The sequence below is a fragment of the Rhinatrema bivittatum genome, chromosome 3, assembly GCF_901001135.1.
Source record: "Rhinatrema bivittatum chromosome 3, aRhiBiv1.1, whole genome shotgun sequence".
Lineage (NCBI taxonomy): Eukaryota > Metazoa > Chordata > Amphibia > Gymnophiona > Rhinatrematidae > Rhinatrema > Rhinatrema bivittatum.
Window position 1 is genome coordinate 232,967,815 of NC_042617.1, and position 19,150 is coordinate 232,986,964.

General features: G+C 50.0%; 1 protein-coding gene across 1 annotated transcript in view; it reads left to right on the forward strand.

Moving 5' to 3' along the window:
* ANAPC1 (anaphase promoting complex subunit 1) overlaps positions 1–19,150 on the forward strand; it is a 540,434-nt gene that overhangs the window by 42,084 nt on the left and 479,200 nt on the right. Inside the window, exon 5 of the mRNA XM_029596802.1 lies at positions 9,222–9,370. Within this exon, the coding sequence (XP_029452662.1) occupies positions 9,222–9,370 (149 nt within the window). The remainder of the gene's footprint in view (positions 1–9,221; positions 9,371–19,150) is intronic.

A 19,150-nucleotide genomic window follows, 5' to 3' on the forward strand; every position in this document is an offset into this window, starting at 1 on the left:
GGCAAGATCGTGCGTCGGATAGAGAACCACGTGGGTTCTGTCATTCTGATAGCCCCAGAGTGGCCCTGAAGGCCGTGGTTTGCGGATCTGATCTCGTTGGTGATCGACGGTCCAGTGCGTCTCACCTACCTTCCGAATCTTCTTCGACAAGGTCCAGTATTTTTAGATCGAGCGGATCGCTTTTGTCTAGCTTATGAGAGGAGGCAATTGAGGAAGAAGGGGATATTTGGATTCGGTTATTTCTACCTCTTGCAAGCACGGAAATCGTCCACGTCGTTAGCCTATATTCATATTTGGAGAGTTTTCGACTCTTGGTGCCAAGGTTTCAACGTCCCCCCGCTCTGGCTTCGGTGGAACACATCCTATCCTTCCTCCAGGAGGGACTGAAGAAAAGTCTAGCTTGCAGTTCTCTCCAGGTGCAGGTCGCGGCACTGGGTTGCCTGCGACCTGCTCGCTGGCAGCTTTTAGATGTGTCCCGTTTTTTGAAAGGGGCCAAGCATTTGCGCCCCCGGTACAACAAATTTGTCCTGCCTGGAGCTTAAATGTTTCTCAAGGGCTTATGTGGACTTCCTTTTGAGCCCCTCCTGCGGGCTACATTGAAGGATTTGACACTCAACACTGTTATTTTGGTAGCCATTACCTCCACACGCCAAATTTCAGAGCTTCAAGCTTTGTCGTGTCGGGATCCGTATCTTCGTATTTCAGATTCCGGAGTTTCGCTGCGGACCGTTCTCCTTCTTCCCAAGGTGGTATCGGCTTTTCATGTCAATCAGACGGTAGAGTTACCGGCCTTCACGAATTTGGATCTGACTTCTGCAACGGATAAGGATCTGCATAAGTTGGATGTGCGCCGGTTCTCCTTCGCTATCTAGAGGTGACCACTGCTTTTTGATTATCGGATCATTTGTTTGTCTTATTGACTGGTCCTAGATGGGGACACAAGGCATCCAAAGCTACGGTTGCTAGGTGGTTGAAGGAGGCCATTTCCTCCACTTATCTTTGCGCTGGGCGGGCCATACCAGAAGGCACTCTACCAGGTCTCAAGCGGCCTCTTGGGCGGAGAGCCAGTCGTCTCGCTGCAGGAGATTTGTAGAGCAGCCCCTTGGAAATCCTTGCATACTTTTGCGAAACATTATCGTGTGGACGTCCAGGATCCAGAGGTCGACTGTTTTGGCAGCAGTGTTCTTCGTGCTGGACTCTCCAGATCCCACCCCAATTAGGGCAGCTTTGGTACATCCCAGTGGTCTGGACTGATCCTGGTACGTACAGGGAAAGGAAAATTGGTTCTTACCTGCTAATTTTCGTTCCTGTAGTACCAAGGATCAGTCCAGACGCCTGCCCTTGGGTTTTTTGGAAAGTCCGTTTTTTCTGTATGTTTTCGTCCTTCTCTTACCTTGGCAGAGTTCTTTACAGGCATGGGAAGGAATCTTCTTGATTGATATGTTATGCGGTGGTACGGTTTGTTTCTTTTACGGCGCTTATTGTTGTAGCCACTGGTTGTTATGTTTGGGGATTTGTTCTCCTTTATTGGTTATTCTGCTTTAATATCATATATACTGAGGGATCGCAGGTGGCACACCAGGTTAAGAGGGGTGCCTTTTTAGTTTTTTTTTCTCTGACTCCCTCTGCTGGAAGGGAGACACAACCCAGCGGTCTGGACTGATCAGGGCTGGTTTCGGGGCGATTTTGCCGCTGGACTTGGGCCGGCGCTCCCGATCACGCGCAGCTCCAGCGGGTGCGGGAATGGCGGCCATTTTGTACGTTCCCTGCCTGCCTGCTGGGGAGGGGAGTCTCCTCATTCTCCTCCCAGCTTAAGTCCGGTCCGACCGCGCGATCCGAGACCCGCCCCCTCCTCCGGCGCCCTTAAAGGGCCAGGCATCTTTTCATCAAAGTTTATTTTATTAATCCATCAAGCCTTTTTGGCGGCGCATCAGAAGGATGCGAAACCTCCTCCTGCAAAGGTCGCAAAACGTGCCATGGCCCTAAATAACCCTTCGGTCCCAGATGTGACTCCGGACCCTGGTCCTTCGGGGTTTTTCCTGGATCCGCTCCTCCAAAATATAGATGGGATGTTGATGAGTTCTCCCCAGTAGAGGGGGACGATCCCCGGGGTTTCCGCATATTTCGGCGGGAGGAGTTGGATCCTTTGATTCCCCATGTTCTGGCTGAGCTGGACGTTGATGCACCACTACCCAGCGCGGAGCCTGTTAAGGGGAATCCGGTGCTCTCAGGGCTACGGGCCCCTCCCAAAACCTTTCCCTTTCACCTGATGCTCATGCAGTTAGTAACTCGTGAGTGGGAATCTCCTGAGGCGACCCTGTGAGTGGGAAGGGCGATGGAAAAACTCTATCCCTTGCTCGATGAGTCCTTGGACATCCTCAGGATTCCCAAGGTGGACGCGTCTGTTTCCTGCGGTCACTAAGCGGACGACCATTCCCGTAACAGGGGCAACTGCTCTTAAAGATTTGCAGGATAGGCGGGCTTGAGGTTCTCCTCAAGCACACCTTTGAGGTATCCGTGCTGTGTGTTCGGGCGGCGGTCTGCAGTAGCCTCATGCAGCACTGCCTCCATTATATGCAAATCTATCTTATGCATATTCATTGTGGATATCCTGAAAAGCTGGCTTGTTTGGCATTTGAGGACTGGAGTTCGCCATCACTGGAATAGAGAATAGGTTGGTTTTTTGGTGCATTTTTTTGTGCTGTTGTGGGAGGTAGCAGTTCTGGATGTGCAGTGCAGGTTTTTTTTTTCCCACCCTCCCTGTTAAGATGTTTGTTGTTTGAATTGTTTATTTGTGGAAAGTCATATTGCAGTTGGTGGTTAAACCGAGCTAAGAGACATTATCTCTTCAACATGGTTGCAATTCCTACTTACAAAGCAAAAAAATAAATTATTTCAATGCATCCCTCAGCTTGGGAATCCCCCCTTGTGTGACTTAATTTTTTTCCTACTTGTCCATGAAAAGTAAAATTACTTATCTGTAACAGGTGTTCTCCGTGGACAGCAGAACAAATCAGTCACACAGTCCCACTGTCCTCCCTGTCAGGTAGTACAAGCTCCAAAAGCTTTTCCCTGTACGTACCCGGATCAGTCCAGACTCCTGGGTTTTGCGCCCCCCCCTAGCAGATGGAGACAGAAGTTTATCAACAAAACTCCGCCTTATATAGGATGGTGTCACCTACAGTCTGGCAGTATTCTTCTGTCTCCAGCAGATGGAAGGGGGTACAAAACCTACAGTCTGTGTTAGGGCCTAAGATAAGTTTGGGCTTTTGTGACAGGGTTAGTTAATTTAAAAAAAAAAAAAAAGGAAATAGCAAATAGACTGGACCGCAGTGGACTGCCTGCAGGTCGGAGTCTCCCACCTCCCAGGGGGATGTGAGGTCCTGAGGGGACCATCCTCCCTGGTTGTACGCAGCAGTAGAGGTAGTGGGGTGGAAGCCCTTTGTTCTTTCCAGCTCATCCACTACTGGGGGGTGATACTCGGGAGCCTGGCTCACTCTCCTCAGAAGGGCCAGGACCAGGAGGACTAGCGGCAAGTATTTGTTTAAACAAAAAAATCTGACTGCCAGTTTTTTCTTTGCGGCTCTGCTCTCCCTTCCCTTCTGATCGCGGGTTGTGTGTGTGTGTTTCACGCCATTTCGCCCGCATGTTGGGGGGGGGGGGTTAATTGTTTTTTTGTTCTCCCTCATGTCCGCATTGGGACCGCGTGTCGGCCTGTGGCGTTGCGCGAGTGCGCATAGCGCAGGATGAACTCTGCTCGAATTGCCTTCTGGGGTGAGAGGGAGCTTCCACAACCCCACAGAGGGTCATGGTGAGGGTGCAGTCCCATGACAGGAGCATTCAGGGAGCTGCCCCCGTCGATTTTGGGCCTGTTCCCGCAAAACGTGGTAATGGCCGCCATTTTGGATCCTCTAGGGTCCGCGGCCTCCGGAGGCAGGCGCCATTTTGGGCACATTTCTGTCAGCAGCATCGGCAGCACAGGCAGGGGAGCATCTCCCGCCGAGCCTCTCGCTGCAGCAGAGGGTCCCTGAGGGGGACAGGCCCGCAGGTCCCGACAGCTAGGATGCTGGGGACGTCCCTACAGGGGATGAGGATAGTGTATCCTTGGACTCATCCTTTTCTTTCAGATTTTGTTTCTTTTGATGCATAAGGCCTTTAAGGACCCAGAAGGCGACCAAAAAGAGACCCCTTGGTCTGGAACCCCAACCTGGGGCCCCGAAGCGGGCCAAGACTGTACAGGACCCAGGCCCTCCACCAGGCCAGAGGCCTCTCAACTTGAGAACACCACTGGCGGATCCAGATACCTCCATGGATTAGGATGACTGGGAGTTCCCTGCCCAGCCCCTGAGGGGTGTGGAGGGGGAGACAAAGCCATTTCAGAGTGGTGTCCACTCATTCCAGCGATTTTGGGGGAGTTGGGCATTCCACTCCCTCAAGAAGCATCCTGGTTGGGAGTTACGGATCCTGTGGTATTGGGCCTACGGGGTCCTCTGTCCTCTTTCCCATTTCATTTCTCGGCTATGGATTTACTTTTCAAGGAATGGGACACTCCGGACTTGGGCTTTAAAAGTGGCTAAGGCCATGGATAACTCTATCTGCTGCCTGAAGAGGCATTGGAACTTTAAGAGCACCTAAGGTGGATGCAGCGGTGGCTGCGGTCACAAAGACCACCATTCTGGTCACTGTGGGAACGGCCCTTAAGGATCTACAGGATTGCAAGTTGGAGGTTCAACTTAAGAAGATTTTTGAGGTTTCTGCACTGGGAATCCGTGCGGCGATGTGTAGTAATTTTTCATTGAGGGTGGACCTGCGTTGGAAACAACAGCTTTTGGCTAACAAATTGCTATCTCAAGAGGAATCTCTCCAAGCAGGGCGGTTAGAGGCGGTGATAGCCTATAGTGCTGATGCCTTCTACGATTTGCTTCGCACGTCGGCCAGAGCCATGGTGTCTGCTGTATCCGCAAGGCATCTGCTGTGGTTATGCAACTGGGCGGTGGATGTGTCTTCTAAATCTCAGCTGGGTTCCTTACCGTTTAAAGGAAAGCTATTCTTTGTGAAGGAGCTGGAAGACCTAATTCAGTCCTTGGGCGAGAATAAGGTGCATTGCTTACCGGAGGATAGACTGAAGTCGAGAGGTTCCTTCACTTCCAGGTCTCGTTTTCATGGAGGCCAGATGTCTAGGACTTCTCGGGGATCAGTTTTTTTTCCTTTCGTCACAACACCACCAGGCAGCAGATGTACTCTGTCCTTTCGGGGCAGCGTTTTGGTAGACCTGGCTCCGGTCTGACAACTTCGGGCGGAAAGCCTTCACAATGATGTGTGGCCGGCTCATTCCTTGGTTCCTGTGGTGGGAGGCAGATTGTCTCTGTTTTACGAGGAGTGGGTCAAGATCATGTCTGATCAGTGGGTTCTTTCAGTGATAAAACATGGTTACGCATTAGATTTTGTACGCCGGCCCCATCAGCATTTTCTTGTCTCTCCATGCGATCATGTAACCAAGTGTCACGCGGTGAAGGACACCCTGCAGCGCCTGCCTGACTTCGGCGCTGTGGTTCCAGTTCCTCAGTCGGAGCTTCGAAGGGGTCGTTATTCCATTTATTTTGTGGTGCCAAAGAAAGAAGTGACCTTTCGGCCCATCCTCGACCTCAAGCTGGTCAACAGGTGTCTTCGAATTCCAAATGGAAAAGTTAAGGTCCCTCATTGCGTCGGTTCGGCAAGGGGAATTCCTTGCGTCTCTGGCTCTAATGGAAGCGTATTTGCACATAGGGATTTGGGCCGATCATCAGAGGTTTCTGACGTTCTCTGTTTTAAGACAGCACTACCAATTTCAAGCCCTCCCGTTCGGTCTGGCCACAGCACCTCGAACTTTTACCAAGATTATGGTGGTTGTGGCAGCGCAGCTCCGGAAGGAGGGGATTTTAGTGCACATGTACCTGGACGTTTGGTTAATTTGGGCGAAGTCGGAGGTGCTTTGCCAGGAGGAGATATACCGAATACTTCAGTTATTGCAAGCCCTCGGCTGGATAGTCACATGTCCAAGAGTCGTCTCCTACCGTCTGTCGGAGTTTTGGGAGCTCTGTTCGACACTCGTCAGGGTCGGGTGTCCTCACGGAGGAACGGATGCTCAAGCTTCAAAGTCAGGTGCGAGCCTTGTTGGCCAAGCAAATTCCGACGGTATGGGATTACTTGCAAGTCCTAGGTTCCATGACTTCAACTTTGGAATTAGTCCCATGGGCATTTGCGCATATGCGGCCTTTGCAATCCGCATTGCTTTCCGATGGAGCCCGTTTTCGGAGCAATTTTATCTTCCTTTACCGCTGATGGGGCAGCCTGGATTGGTGGCTGCTTGTGGACAATTTGAAGCAGGGGGTTCCTTTAGTGGTTCCCGACTGGACTGTGGTCACTACAGATGCCAGCCTGCACGGTTGGGGAGCGTGTGCCTGAGAGAGTCGGTTCAGGGGCTATGGTCCCAAGAGAAAGATCAATGGTCCCATCAATCGCTTGGAGACCAGGGTGGTGCGCTTGGCACTAGAGGCGTTTCTTCCGATTCTCCGCAGAAAGTCAGTCAGAGTTCTCTCCGACAATGCGACCACAGTGGCTTACATCAATTGCCAGGGTGGAACCCGGAGTCAATCTGTGGTGTCAGATGCTCGTCTGTTGATCTCGTGGGCGGAACAGAACTTAGTCAGCATAGCGGCATCTCACATAGCCGGAGTGGAAAACTTCCACGTGGATTTTCTCAGTCGACATTCCCTAGATCCCGGAGAATGGGAGCTCTCGGAGGAAGCCTTTCAGATTCTCTGCACTCAGTGGGGCACGCCAAGTATGGATCTGATGGCTATGTTCAAGAATTCCAAGGCTCCTCGCTTCTTCGCTCGTCGGTGGGACACAGGAGCGGAGGGAGTGGATGCTCTGGTACTTCCCTGGCCAACCAATGTTCTTCTGTATGTGTTTCCTCTCATAGGCCAGATCCTTCGCGCTCATAGAATTACATCTGTTGGAGGTGATTCTGATAGCTCCAGAGTGGCCGAGACGCCCTTGGTTTGCAGATCTGATCAATCTGATAATAGACGGCCCCTTACAGTTTCAAGACTGGCCGAATCTGCTTCATCAGGGTACCGTTTGTTTAGACCAGGTTGAGCGCTTTTGTCTAGCGACATGGCTTTTGAGAGGAAGCGTCTGAAGTCCAGAGGGTACTCGGATGCCGTTGTGACTACGTTATTGCGCTCACAGAAGACTTCTACGTCTTTATCTTATGTATGAGTGTGGAAGGTCTTTGAGACCTGGTGTCTTGACCGGGGTATCTTACCTACTCGGGCGGAGATACCAGTCATTTTGGGTTTCCTTCAGGCTGGTCTGGCAAAGGGCTTGTCGTGTAGTTCTTTGCGGGTACAGGTGGCCGACCTCTGCTCTTTACGAGGTAATATTCAAGGAGCGAGTTTAGCAGCACATCTTGATGTCGCTCGTTTTCTGAGAGGGGCAAAGCATTTGCGTCCTCCTGTGAGGCAGCCATGTCCATCTTGGAATCTAAATTTAGTTCTTAAAGCTTTGTGTGCGGCTCCTTTTGAACATCTCTGTAGAGCAAACTTGAAGGACCTCACTTGGAAAGTGGTGTTCCTGGTAGCGATTGACTCTGCGTGCCGGCTGTCAGAGATTCAAGCCTTGTCATGTAGAGAGCCCTTTTTGAGAATTTTGGATTCTGGTGTTTCTCTGCATACAGTGCCTTCCTTTCTTCCCAAGATGGTGTCCTCCTTTCATCTCAATCAGTCGGTGGAGCTGCCTTCCTTTTCCGACTTGGATAGGGGGGATCCCTTGTCTAAGGATTTATAGAAGTTGGATGTTCGTAGGGCTTTGATACACTACCTGGAGATTACCAATGGTTTCCGAGTTTCGGATCACCTCTTTGTGCTCTGAAGTGGGCCAAGAAAGGGGCAACATGGCATCTAAGACTACCATTGCTCGGTGGCTAAAGGAGGCCATAAATTCAGCCTATCTTTTGAGCGGTTGGTCTTTGCCAGAGGGTCTTCGGGCTCATTCGACTCGTGCATAAGCTGCCTCCTGGATGCAATGTCAACTGATTTCACCTGTGGAAATTTGTAGAGCGGCTACTTGGAAGTCATTACATACTTTTGCCAGGCATTATCGCCTGGATGTCCGGGATTCCGGGACAGTTGGTTTTGGAGAAGGTGTGCTCAGAGCGGGCCTCTCCAGATCCTATCCTAAGTAAGTAAAGCTCTGTACATCCCAGGAGTCTGGACTGATCTGGGTACGTACAGGGAAAAGAAAATTGGTTCTTACCTGATAATTTTCGTTCCTGTAGTACCACGGATCAGTCCAGAGTCCCGCCCATTTGACACTTGAAGGTAATGGAGAGTCCGCACTGTGTTTTCTTTCTTGTCTTGAGTTTTTTTCCGACTAGCACAGGTTCTGTACTCATGGGGGTTCATGAGCTGGTTTCAGGTTGTTAGGTTACTGTACATAGTTAGTTTGGGTTGTTTTGGATCTATTCTGCTTTAACATTAAGTAATACTACCAGACTGTAGGTGGCACAGTCCTATATAAGGCAGAGTTTTGTTGATAAACTTTTTTCTCCATCTGCTAGGGGTGGGGGCAAAACCCAGGAGTCTGGACTGATCCATGATACTGCAGGAATGAAAATGATCAGGTAAGAACCAATTTTCTTTTCTGAGCTCTGAGAGAGCACATTCCATGTCTGCACTGTATGGTGACATCATCCACTTGTATGGCTGATTTATTCTGCTGTCCATGGTGAACACTTGTTACAGGTAAGCAATTTTGCTTTTCCTTTGATTTCTAGACACCCAAAATTTTGTATAGTCTGTAAAATAAAAACAAAAACAAAAAAAAACAAACCCAGGACACTTGGCATCCCTAGGCAGATCTCAGAAAGTCACCCTTTTCCATGCAGACATGCAGATACCACTGCTAGTAGTCTCTTCCTAAAACCTAGTTTTAAAACAGAACAGTGGGCAAATTTATTGAAGCATGCTTGTAGTTGAGTGTGCAACATACATAACATTACCCTTATTTGTGGTCAAGTATTCATAAGCCTGGACCTGTGTGTGTGAAATGCTATGGACTTGCTATGAGTTTCTAAGGAATAAAAAGAACAAATCAAAAGAGCAAGGTCCCATTTATCCTTTGCCTGTTAAAATAATTAACACTAAAACCTGATTTTGTTTTGATTTTTAGGTTTTAAGTTCAAACAGGAGTTATGCATCATCCCTCATGTTTTACTGAAGAACCTCCGAGCATCTATCAATGGCTGTGTTCCTGTCTGAAAGGAGAGGGGGTGCTGCCTTACCCCTACTTACCAGGAGTCTGTGAGAGAAGCAAGCTAGCAGTGCTGGTATGTATTGGGAACTATGCTCCTCGTGCTGTCAACTGAAGCTGTACAACCTGATTGCCTGTACAGAAGATTATCCAGAAAAGCACAGCAGGGAGTGTCTGCTTCAGCCCACTCCCTCACAGAAATATTGCTTTACTTTTTCTGAGATCAGTGTTTTTAGGGTGGAGTACAGATTTATAAGGAAACAATGTGTGGCAACCCCTGATTTGCTGTTTGTTTTTTTTAATTTTTTAAGGTGAGGCTGTGTGTACATGCACACTTTCTATGTCTGCTTTTATGAGAGCAGCCTGTGCTGATACTGATTTAGTGTAGTACAATTTTCCTGTCTCCTTTATCTTCCAGTTCAGCCAGAACCATTTGCAGCTACCCAGGAAGTTTTCCCTATTTTAATAGACACATCTTCCCACTATTCCTAGTCCGGTCACAGCAACAATCATCCTAAGGCTGCATCAGAGCTCTTGTGCAGGGCAGTGCACAGTGGTGTCACTAAGTCACCAGGCTAAGTTGTAGCCGTTGTAGCATACCTCTGGTCACAGGACTTTGCTGGGCTTTTGTTGCCCAGCAGATCCACCTTCTGTCTGGTGGTTTCTGCAGACCTCCACCGCATAATCCTAGTCCTGCATCTCCTGTGTGGATTCGGGTGCCCTTGCACCCCTCAAGTCAGGGCTTTCAATGTCCCCACAGCCAGTCCCTTCAATTCTGGCTCTCTGGCAAGGCAAGAAAAACACTTTTGTCCCAAAACATTATCTCGTTATAAGTCCCAGGTGCAAATCCTTACGCAGTCCCGAACCCCTCAGTTCGTTGGGAAGTAAGACAGATACCTGGCTTTTCCAGCCAGCCAAACCGTCCCCTCAGTTGTGCTGCAGGCCTATAGTCCTCCCAGATCTTAAACAACACAAAGCCCACCTGCACACAGGTTAAAGAAAATAACCAAAATTTAGAGTAATCCTCATTTACTCAGTCTCCATGTCACTGTTATCAGCTTCTCCTGCCGGGACCTCTACTTCCATGGGGTCCTCCTCCCCCTCTGAGTTGCTGAGCTCTTCTTTTGAGCTTAACGTATCTCCCATAACTTCCTCCTCTGTAATCATGGGAACAGGTGTGTCCCTTGTCTGGGTGCCCTGCTCAGCTGGACAATCAAACCTCATTCTCTCCCATTGGTTCAGCTGAGGCTCAAAGAACCTGGGAAATGTAGTCTGTGCCCGACTCCCAGGCACTTACTGCCATCTAGCTTTGCTCCGGGCTCTCCCTGTGGGGATCCGGACCGGGTTTTCCTCCCCTGAAACAGCCTGCACCTCATCACACTGTATATTTAAGTTAAGGCCATGTTAGCAAAGAAGGTAGGCAGGGCAGTAGAATGTTCCTTACCATTATGATACAGGTGTAAGTTTGTTGGTAGCATATTTGTCTCCCATTATTGATCACATTTCAATTCACAGGCTTTGTTTGGGGGGGGGGGGGGGGGAATGACATATGATTGTCCACAAATCCTTCCCTTATCTTTTACATTCACATTTAAAATCAGTAAGGCTGGAGTAATAGACAGCTTGACTCAAGTGATCTAGGAGAGAGGGCAGGTGATTGTGGGTTACAGGGCGAGATCTAGTGATGGAAGAAGGCACTGAAGCATCCAGCATCAGATGAGTTTGTCTTTTCTAGCTCACAACCAGCAGATTCTCTGCCAGTTAACAGGGCTGAATCAGCCATGACCTGTGGATGACATTTATGCTATGGCGCTGATCGGTCCCTTCTTTCTTGTTGAATGAAATTTTACTACTAAGCATATGTGGGAGTTCCCTGTACGTACCAGGATCAGTCCAGGCTGCTGGGTTATGCCTCCCTTCCAGCAGATGGAGTCAGAGAAAAGCTGAAAAACACCCCCTAGATATACTGGTGTGCCACCTGCGATCCCTCAGTATTTCTCTGACTCCAGCAGATTGAGAGGCATAACCTGCGGTCCTGATCCTTCTCAGATTTGTCATTGGTAGCACAGGTTTGCTCCAACTGCTCTGACTAGATCAATTTATTATCCCTTAAGCAGACAGCACCTTAGGAGTTTCTACTTCACTTGAGACTACTTTTAGTTTTCTTTCCTTTCTGGTGCTACATTGTGGCAGGCAAGGTAGGGCAGTGCCCTGAAGCCAAGTTCCCGGAGCATAGGTTACCTGAGTGGCCGGGGGGGGGAGTATTTACCGGTGGGCCGGTCACACTCCCCCCCCCCCCTTGTTTTCATACCAGAGATCAGATTTTCTCTGAAGGGGGCTTGCGCTTTGCCATGACATAAGGGCTATTAGTATATTTCAGGCAGCTTGTTTTTTTAAAAAAAACAAAAAACAAAAAAAACCCAACAAGCATCGAAGGAGACTCACAGCCTATCGGAGACGGGTCAAAAGTGTAGTCTTGTTTTTCCAGCCCCGGCCTGCCGCGAATAGGCCCCAGGGCTCCGGAGGGGGTGGACCCTTCACCCAGCACGTCGGTTCTGAATTTTCGTGCGCTTTTGATACGGCTCCCATGCTGCTCGCCTCAGCCTGTATGGCCTGCGGAGAGTCGGGAATCCGGTTTTCCCGGGAGGGTCTCTGTTCCCGGTGTATTCCCGGGGGCGAGGGACCCTCCTGGCGGCCGGGGACAGCCCGCGGCCTTTCTCTTTCGCGGCCGCGAAGAAGCTCGGCGGCTCGGGGGCAGAGGCCTGCCCCACCCCCCTCAACGAGGGGGCGGTGGCCATTTTGGCCGTGCCGACCGTGCCGAGCATGGACGCTGATGTAGCGTCAGAGGAGGATTTCTCTCCTACCTCCCTGCCTGCATTAAGTCCCCAGCGCCAACGCGATCAAGATTTCTCAGCAATTTTGGACCCCCCCCCCTTTCTCGACCTGCGGGGAGGGGGCATTAAAGAGGCCGCAGCCATTTTCCTCCAGATTTGTTCTTTTAATTCATAAGGCCTACTTAGAGGCTGAGGCAGACTGGGAGGAGTCCCCCCTCCCCCTCCTAAGCTTTTTAAGCCCGCACCGGACCAGGGGAAGGCGGGGGCTCGCCTTCCTTGCCCTGCTATGGATCCGGATCTGGGTATTCCCAAGGCTGCGGACACTTGCGCTCAGGATATGGGAGGGAATGTAGACACCCATGTCCCAGTGGAGGGGGATGATCCTCAAATCCTTAGGCTGTACAGCAAGGATGAATTGGATCCCTTAATTCCGCATATTTTGCAGGAATTGGAGATTCCGGCTTTGCATCCCGAGATGGATTCCTCTCCCGGGGATGCTGTCTTAGCGGGGCTTAAGGATCCCCCACAAACTTTTCCATTTCACCATAAACTTTTTCAGATTGTCTCCAGGGAATGGGATTTCCCCGAGGCATCATTAAGGGGTCAGTAGGGCTATGGAAAAATCGTACCCTCTACCAAGCGACTCTTTAAATCTCCTTAAGGTTCCCAAGGTAGACTCTGCGGTCACGGCTGTTATTAAGCATACCACTATTCCAGTGACTGGCGGAATGGCGCTGAAGGATCTTCAGGATAGGAAATTGGAGATCTTACTGAAGCGCATTTTGAAGTCTCTGCGCTCGGCGTCCGGGCCGCGGTCTGTAGCAGCCTTATGCAGAGGGCCACTCTCCGATGGGTTCAACAATTGCTTAAAGCCCAGGAGCTTCCCCCTGAGGAGGCAGAGCAGGCTAACCGCATGGAGTTCGCGGTCGCCTACACAGCGGATGCCTTCTACGGACTTCTGCACGCTCCATGTCATCAGCGGTTTCAGCAAGGCGCGGCTCTTGTGGCTACGACACTGGTCGGCGGATGCCTCTTCCAAATCTCGGTTGGGTTGCTTTTCCTTTAAGGGAAAATTGCTATTTGGGGACGAACTGGAGCAACTCATTAAGGATTTGGGGGACAACAAGGTGTATAAGCTCCCTGAGGACAAGCCCAGGCAGTTTTGCTCCTTCGGAGCGTCCAGAGGCCGTTTTCAGGGTCAACGCCTTTTCCGTGCGGGGAGGGGTTCATCCTTCGCACAGAGACAATCGCCATCCCGGTCTCAGACGTGGTCACATTCCTTTCGAGGCAGGAGGCCTCAACGTTCGGGGGCCCCCCCATGCCTTTACCCTCAATAAGCCATTCACAATGAAGGAGCGCTGACCCATTCCTTCATCCCACTGATCGGGGGGCGGTTGTCCCACTTTTGGCAGGAATGGGTCAAGATAACGTTGGACCAGTGGGTGCTCGATATTATAAGTCACGGTTACGCTTTAGATTTTGCTCAGCTGCTTTGCGATCTGTTTTTAGTGTCCCCTTGCGGTCCTCCGGGCAAGCAAAAGGTGATTGCTCAGACACTGTCTCGGTTACAGGCATTGGTCGCCGTGGTTCCAGTCCCGTCAACTGAGAGCAGGACCGGTTGTTACTCTATCTACTTCATAGTCCCCAAAAAGGAAGGCACATTCAGACCGATTCTGGACCTCAAGCAGATCAACCGGGCTTTGCGCGTGCCGCGGTTTCAGATGGAGACACTGAGGTCGGTCATTGAGGCCATCCACAAGGGCGAGTATTTGGCCTCTTTGGATCTAACGGAGGCTTATCTACACATTGGAATTCAAGCACGCCATCATAGGTTTCTTCGGTTCATGATCATGGGGAAGCATTACCAGTTCTGCGCCCTGCCTTTCGGTTTGGCGACTGCCCCCAGAGTGTTTACCAAGGTTGATGGTGGTAGTTGCAGCTTCCCTCCGATGACGGGGAATTTTAGTCCACCCTTATCTGGACGATTGGCTCATCTGAGCGAAGTCGGAAGCACTTTGCAAGATAGCAGTACAGTCGGTGTTGGACCGCCTGCAGTCCTTGGGATGGATAGTAAATTTTGCCAAGAGCCATCTGGTACCATCTCAGGAGTTGGAATTTCTAGGAGCCCGGTTCGACATGGTGGCTGGCAAGGTGTTCCTTCCCCGTCAGCGCATGGTCAATTTAATGTCTCAAATTCAGAGCCTCCTGGCCCTTCCTTTGCCCATGGCATGGGATTATTTGCAAGTGCTTGGACATATGGCATCTACCCTGGAATTGGTTCCATGGGCTTTTGCTCATATGCGACCGTTACAGAGGGCACTGCTTTCCTGCTGGGACCCCAAGTCGGAGGACTATTCCCTGTCATTGCCCTTGATGGAGCCAGCCCGGTCCAGTCTCAGTTGGTGGTTGGTACCGGGTCATCTTCTTCAGGGGGTGGACCTGGAACCTCCACCTTGGGTCATTGTTACGACCGATGCCAGTCTGACAGGTTGGGGAGCGGTCTGTCAATCCAAGTCAGCATGGGTGGTGGTCCCCACAACAAGCCAAATGGTTGATCAATCGGTTGGAGAGCAGGGCGGTACACCTGGCCCTACGGCACTTTCTCCCCTTAGTCCACCACAGGGCAGTGCAAATTCTTTCCGACAGTGCGACGAAGGTGGCATACTTAAACCGACAAGAGGGGTACAAAAAGTCATCCGGTGGCGTCCGAAGCAGATCTTTGATGGCCTGGGCGGAATGTCACCTGAGCCGTCTCGCGGCCTCCCATATCACAGGTGTGGACAATGTTCAGGCGGATTTTCTCAGCCGACAGTGACTAGATCCCGGAGAGTGGGAGCTGTCACCCGAGGCGATGAGACTCATTATTCGCCACTGGGGAACCTCGCGCCTGGATTTAATGGCGACTCGGAGCAACGCCTAAGTGGCTCGTTTCTTCAGTCGAAGGAGAGAGCACGGGTCGGAAGGGGTAGATGCTCTGGTGCTTCCGTGGCCTCCAAACATTCTCCTTTGTCTTCCCTCCGTGGCCACTGGTGGGGAAAGTTCTGAGGCGCATAGAATCCCACCAGGGACTGGTTATTCTAGTGGCTCCGGAGTGGCCAAGAAGACCGTGGTTTGCGGATCTAGTCACCCTAGCAGTCGACGGTCCATTGCGTCTGAGCCACATATCGTCCCTTCTACTTCAAGGCTCCATATCTTTCGATCAGGTGGATCGCTTTTGTCTAGCGGCTTGGCTGATGAGAGGAGACAACTCAGAAGGAAAGGTTATCTGGAAGCCGTGATTTTCCACTCTTCTCAGGGCTTGCAAGACCTCCACTTCCCTTGCCTATGTCAGGGTATGGAAGGTTTTTGAATCATGGTGCAGTGTGTTGAATGTGTCCCCACAACGGTCCACTATAGTGCATATTCTAGTGTTTTTACAGGAGGGTTTGAAAAAGGGTCTGGCCTATAATTCTCTTCGGGTTCAGGTAGCAGCATTGGGCTGTTTGCGTGGTAAGATTGAAGGTTCTACCATTGCGCTGCATCCAGATGTTACTCATTTTTTGCACGGAGTCAAGCATTTACGTCCGCCGATACGGGCACTTTGTCCATCCTGGAGCTTGAATTTGGTTCTTCGTGGTCTCTGCGCCCCTCCGTTTGAGCCTATCAAGCGGGCCACCTTGAAGGATTTAACTCTCAAGATGGTTTTTCTCTTGGCTATTTGTTCGGCACGTAGGGTTTCCGAAAAACAAGCATTGTCATGCAGGGAACCATTCCTACGAATAACGGAGTTGGGAGTATCGCTGAGGACGGTACCCTCCTTTTTGCCGAAGGTGGTCTCGTCTTTTCATGTCAACCAGTCGGTGGAGTTACCCTCCTTTTCTGAGGAGGATACCCGTTCTTCTTATGGTCGCGACTTACGGCGACTGGATGTTCGAAGGATACTATTACGATATTTGGAAGTAACAAATGATTTTCATACGTCGGATCATCTTTTCGTTTTATGGAACGGTCCGAAGAAGGGATCTAAGGCTTCCAAAACTACCATTTTTCGCTGGCTGAAGGACGCTATTGCTTCCACTTACATAGGCAACGGAAGTCCTGTTCCGGATGGCCTTAAGGCTCATTCTCTCCGCTCTCAGGCGACATGGGCGGAAAGCCAATGTGTCTCGCCCCAGGAAATTTGTAGAGCGGCTACATGGAAGTCCTTGCACACGTTTGCTAGACACTACCGGTTGGATGTCTGGGATCCAACTGCAGATTCCTTTGGCAGCGGTGTGCTTCGAGCGGGACTCTCTGGGTTCCACCCCATTTAAGGCAGCTTGGGTACATCCCAGCAGTCTGGACTGATCCTGATACGTACAGGGAAAGGAAAATTAGTTTCTTACCTGATAATTTTCATTCCTGTAGTACCAAGGATCAGTCCAGACGCCCGCCCATGTAGATACCTATTTCACAAGAGTACGCTCGTTTACGTGTCATATTTTCTGTTGGTTTCTTCTTTGCAAAGTTAAAAAAAAAATACAAGACAAGAGAGCATAAAAGATGAAGGTACACACTGTTTCTAGTAGTTTTAGAGTATTTCTACTTGATCTAGTCATTGGTGATTGTTAAAAATAAATAAATAAATTTTTCACACAGGATGAGATATGTTTCATTCTGCTTTGATATTGATTATACTGAGGGATTGCAGGTGGCACACCAGTATATCTAGGGGGTGCTTTTCAGCTTTTCTCTGATTCCATCTGCTGGAAGGGAGGCATAACCCAGCAGTCTGGACTGATCTTTGGTACTACAGGAACGAAAATTATCAGGTAAGAAACTAATTTTCCTTTCCTGCATTCATGCTGCCACGTGAGCCCCTCATTCTTCATCAAAAGCAGGGCTGAATTAGCCATGACATGTGATGTCATCCAGCACCGAATGGACCCTTCTCTGTTATGCTTATAGAGCTTTTGCTGTATTGAACATGTGTGGGAATTCTTGTGCAGGCATTGCCTCTTGAGCCCCCTCGTCTTCTTTCGTCCAAGCTTCAGCATGAACATGTACCCTCTCTCTCTCTCTTTTTCTTAGTGGAGTCTCAAGTATTTCAAAGTTTATTATTGTGTGTTGCCTTGCTGCTTGAGCAGCTCCCCAAACAGCACTTTTCAGTGCTGTATAAAAAAAAATTATCTACAGGATGTCTGCACCAAGAAGCTCTCTATTAGAGGCTTCAAGGACTGTGTGTAGTAGGAAAATGTCCATTATAGATGTGCACAACATCTGCTGCTACTGCTGCTTGGGACCAGACCACGATCAGGTAAATTGTTACCACTGTGGTCGAATATTACTGCACTTCCAAAAGACCAGGGCATGTTAGATGCAGAAACTGTATAAGTCTCTAAAGAGCTGCAGATGATCCTTCTCCTGGAGCAGAGCTTTGTCATGTTCCTCTGGTCTCAAACAGGATCTCCTCGAAAATCACCCTCCCTTTGCTGGACTAGGCCGGGTCCTCAGGGTCAGATAAACATAAGAAGGCTTGGCTTGAAAAAGAAGCATCATCACTTTTTGGAGCAAGCAGTGCAATCTGCACTGAAAAGAACATAGAGTCTTTGTGCAGTCTATGCAAAATTTACTACAGCATCGAGCCCAGCACTGTTGCTGCATGGAGCATCAGCTCCATTGATACGACTGTCTGCGTAGAAGGCCTTTGTGCCGTTGACACATTGATTCCCAGAGAACTTGACACATTGGGCATCAACGCTATTGATGCTCCCTCCTATGCTTTGTGCGTCTGAGCAGGTTGCTGCATTGTCAATGCACCAGGCCATGGTACTTCCAATGCAACTGTTCACTAGATCCCCAGTTCCTTCCATACATTTTGGAAATTTTTAAGGGGCAGAATGAGATAAACTTCACTTACCTCTGCCAATTTCTCAGGCAGTGTTTCCAGTGAAGTTGCTGGAGCAAGGCCTACTCCTAGAAACACCAGATCCCATTTGATTGGTGCTGCCGTTAATCTGTAACCGGGCCCCAGGATGGATTTTACAAAATCCAAACCATCCTGGTTTCAGAAGAGGATGTTCTAGCTCCTACTCCCAGCTAGGACTTGACAGCCCTTAGAATAAGTGGCAGAGGCTTTCTTTACCCCTCTGGTGGCTAAATACAGATAGTAGTTTTCAATGTCTCCTCTGGAATAAAAAAGTTTCTCCTAAGACAAGCAGGATGGTAGTCATCACACATGGGTGATATCATCGGATTGAGCCCAGAATGGAAAACATGTCAGAGTTTCTAGAACTTTGACTGGGTACACTGAGCATGCCCAGCATGCCCAATTCCATGTGTCCATGCAGGGTCCTTCTTCAGTCTCTCTTTTTCCACGGAGCTTTCGCCTCACGGTTTCTGAGCTCGTGTTTTCTTTTCTTAAAAAGAAAAGTGTTTGGAAAAATTCCACTGATCGTTTTTGTATTTTTCCTGCATGTGGGTCCCTGTCTGTTCCCCTGCACCTTAATCAGGTTTTTTGGCGGTTCGGTAAGTTTTTTTTTCGCTTCCATTCCCCCGTGGCGGTGGGGCATCGATTTCCCGCCGCCTCCATTGTTGTTTTTCTCCCTTTAGGTTTGTATTGTCACAGCCTTGGGTTTTCACCAGTGCCCGAGGACTGTGTCCATCACTGACCCGAACAATGTGTGCATCCTTTGCCTGGGGGCATCGCATGACGTCTGGGGGTACCACTTGTGCGACCAAATGACCCCGAAGGTATGTTGTACTCGCCTTGAGATGATGGAGCTCTTCAGGATGAGAGAGTCTGAGCCATTGGCATCGGTGGCATCGACAACGAAGGACATGGAGCCGCACTGATGGACACCAAGCCATCGACATTGGCAGGGCCATCCTATCTGTCGATGCCGCTGGTGGATAGGGGTGCTGGAGACTGGCCCCTGTCGGTCTCTTCCAGGTCAAGGACATCAGTTTCATTGTCTTTGACCTCTGCACCAGGGAAAGACCGGGCCAAGTACCAAGGGAAGCCGAGGAAGCATCGGTATCGGGCGCCTTCAATGCATGGTGCA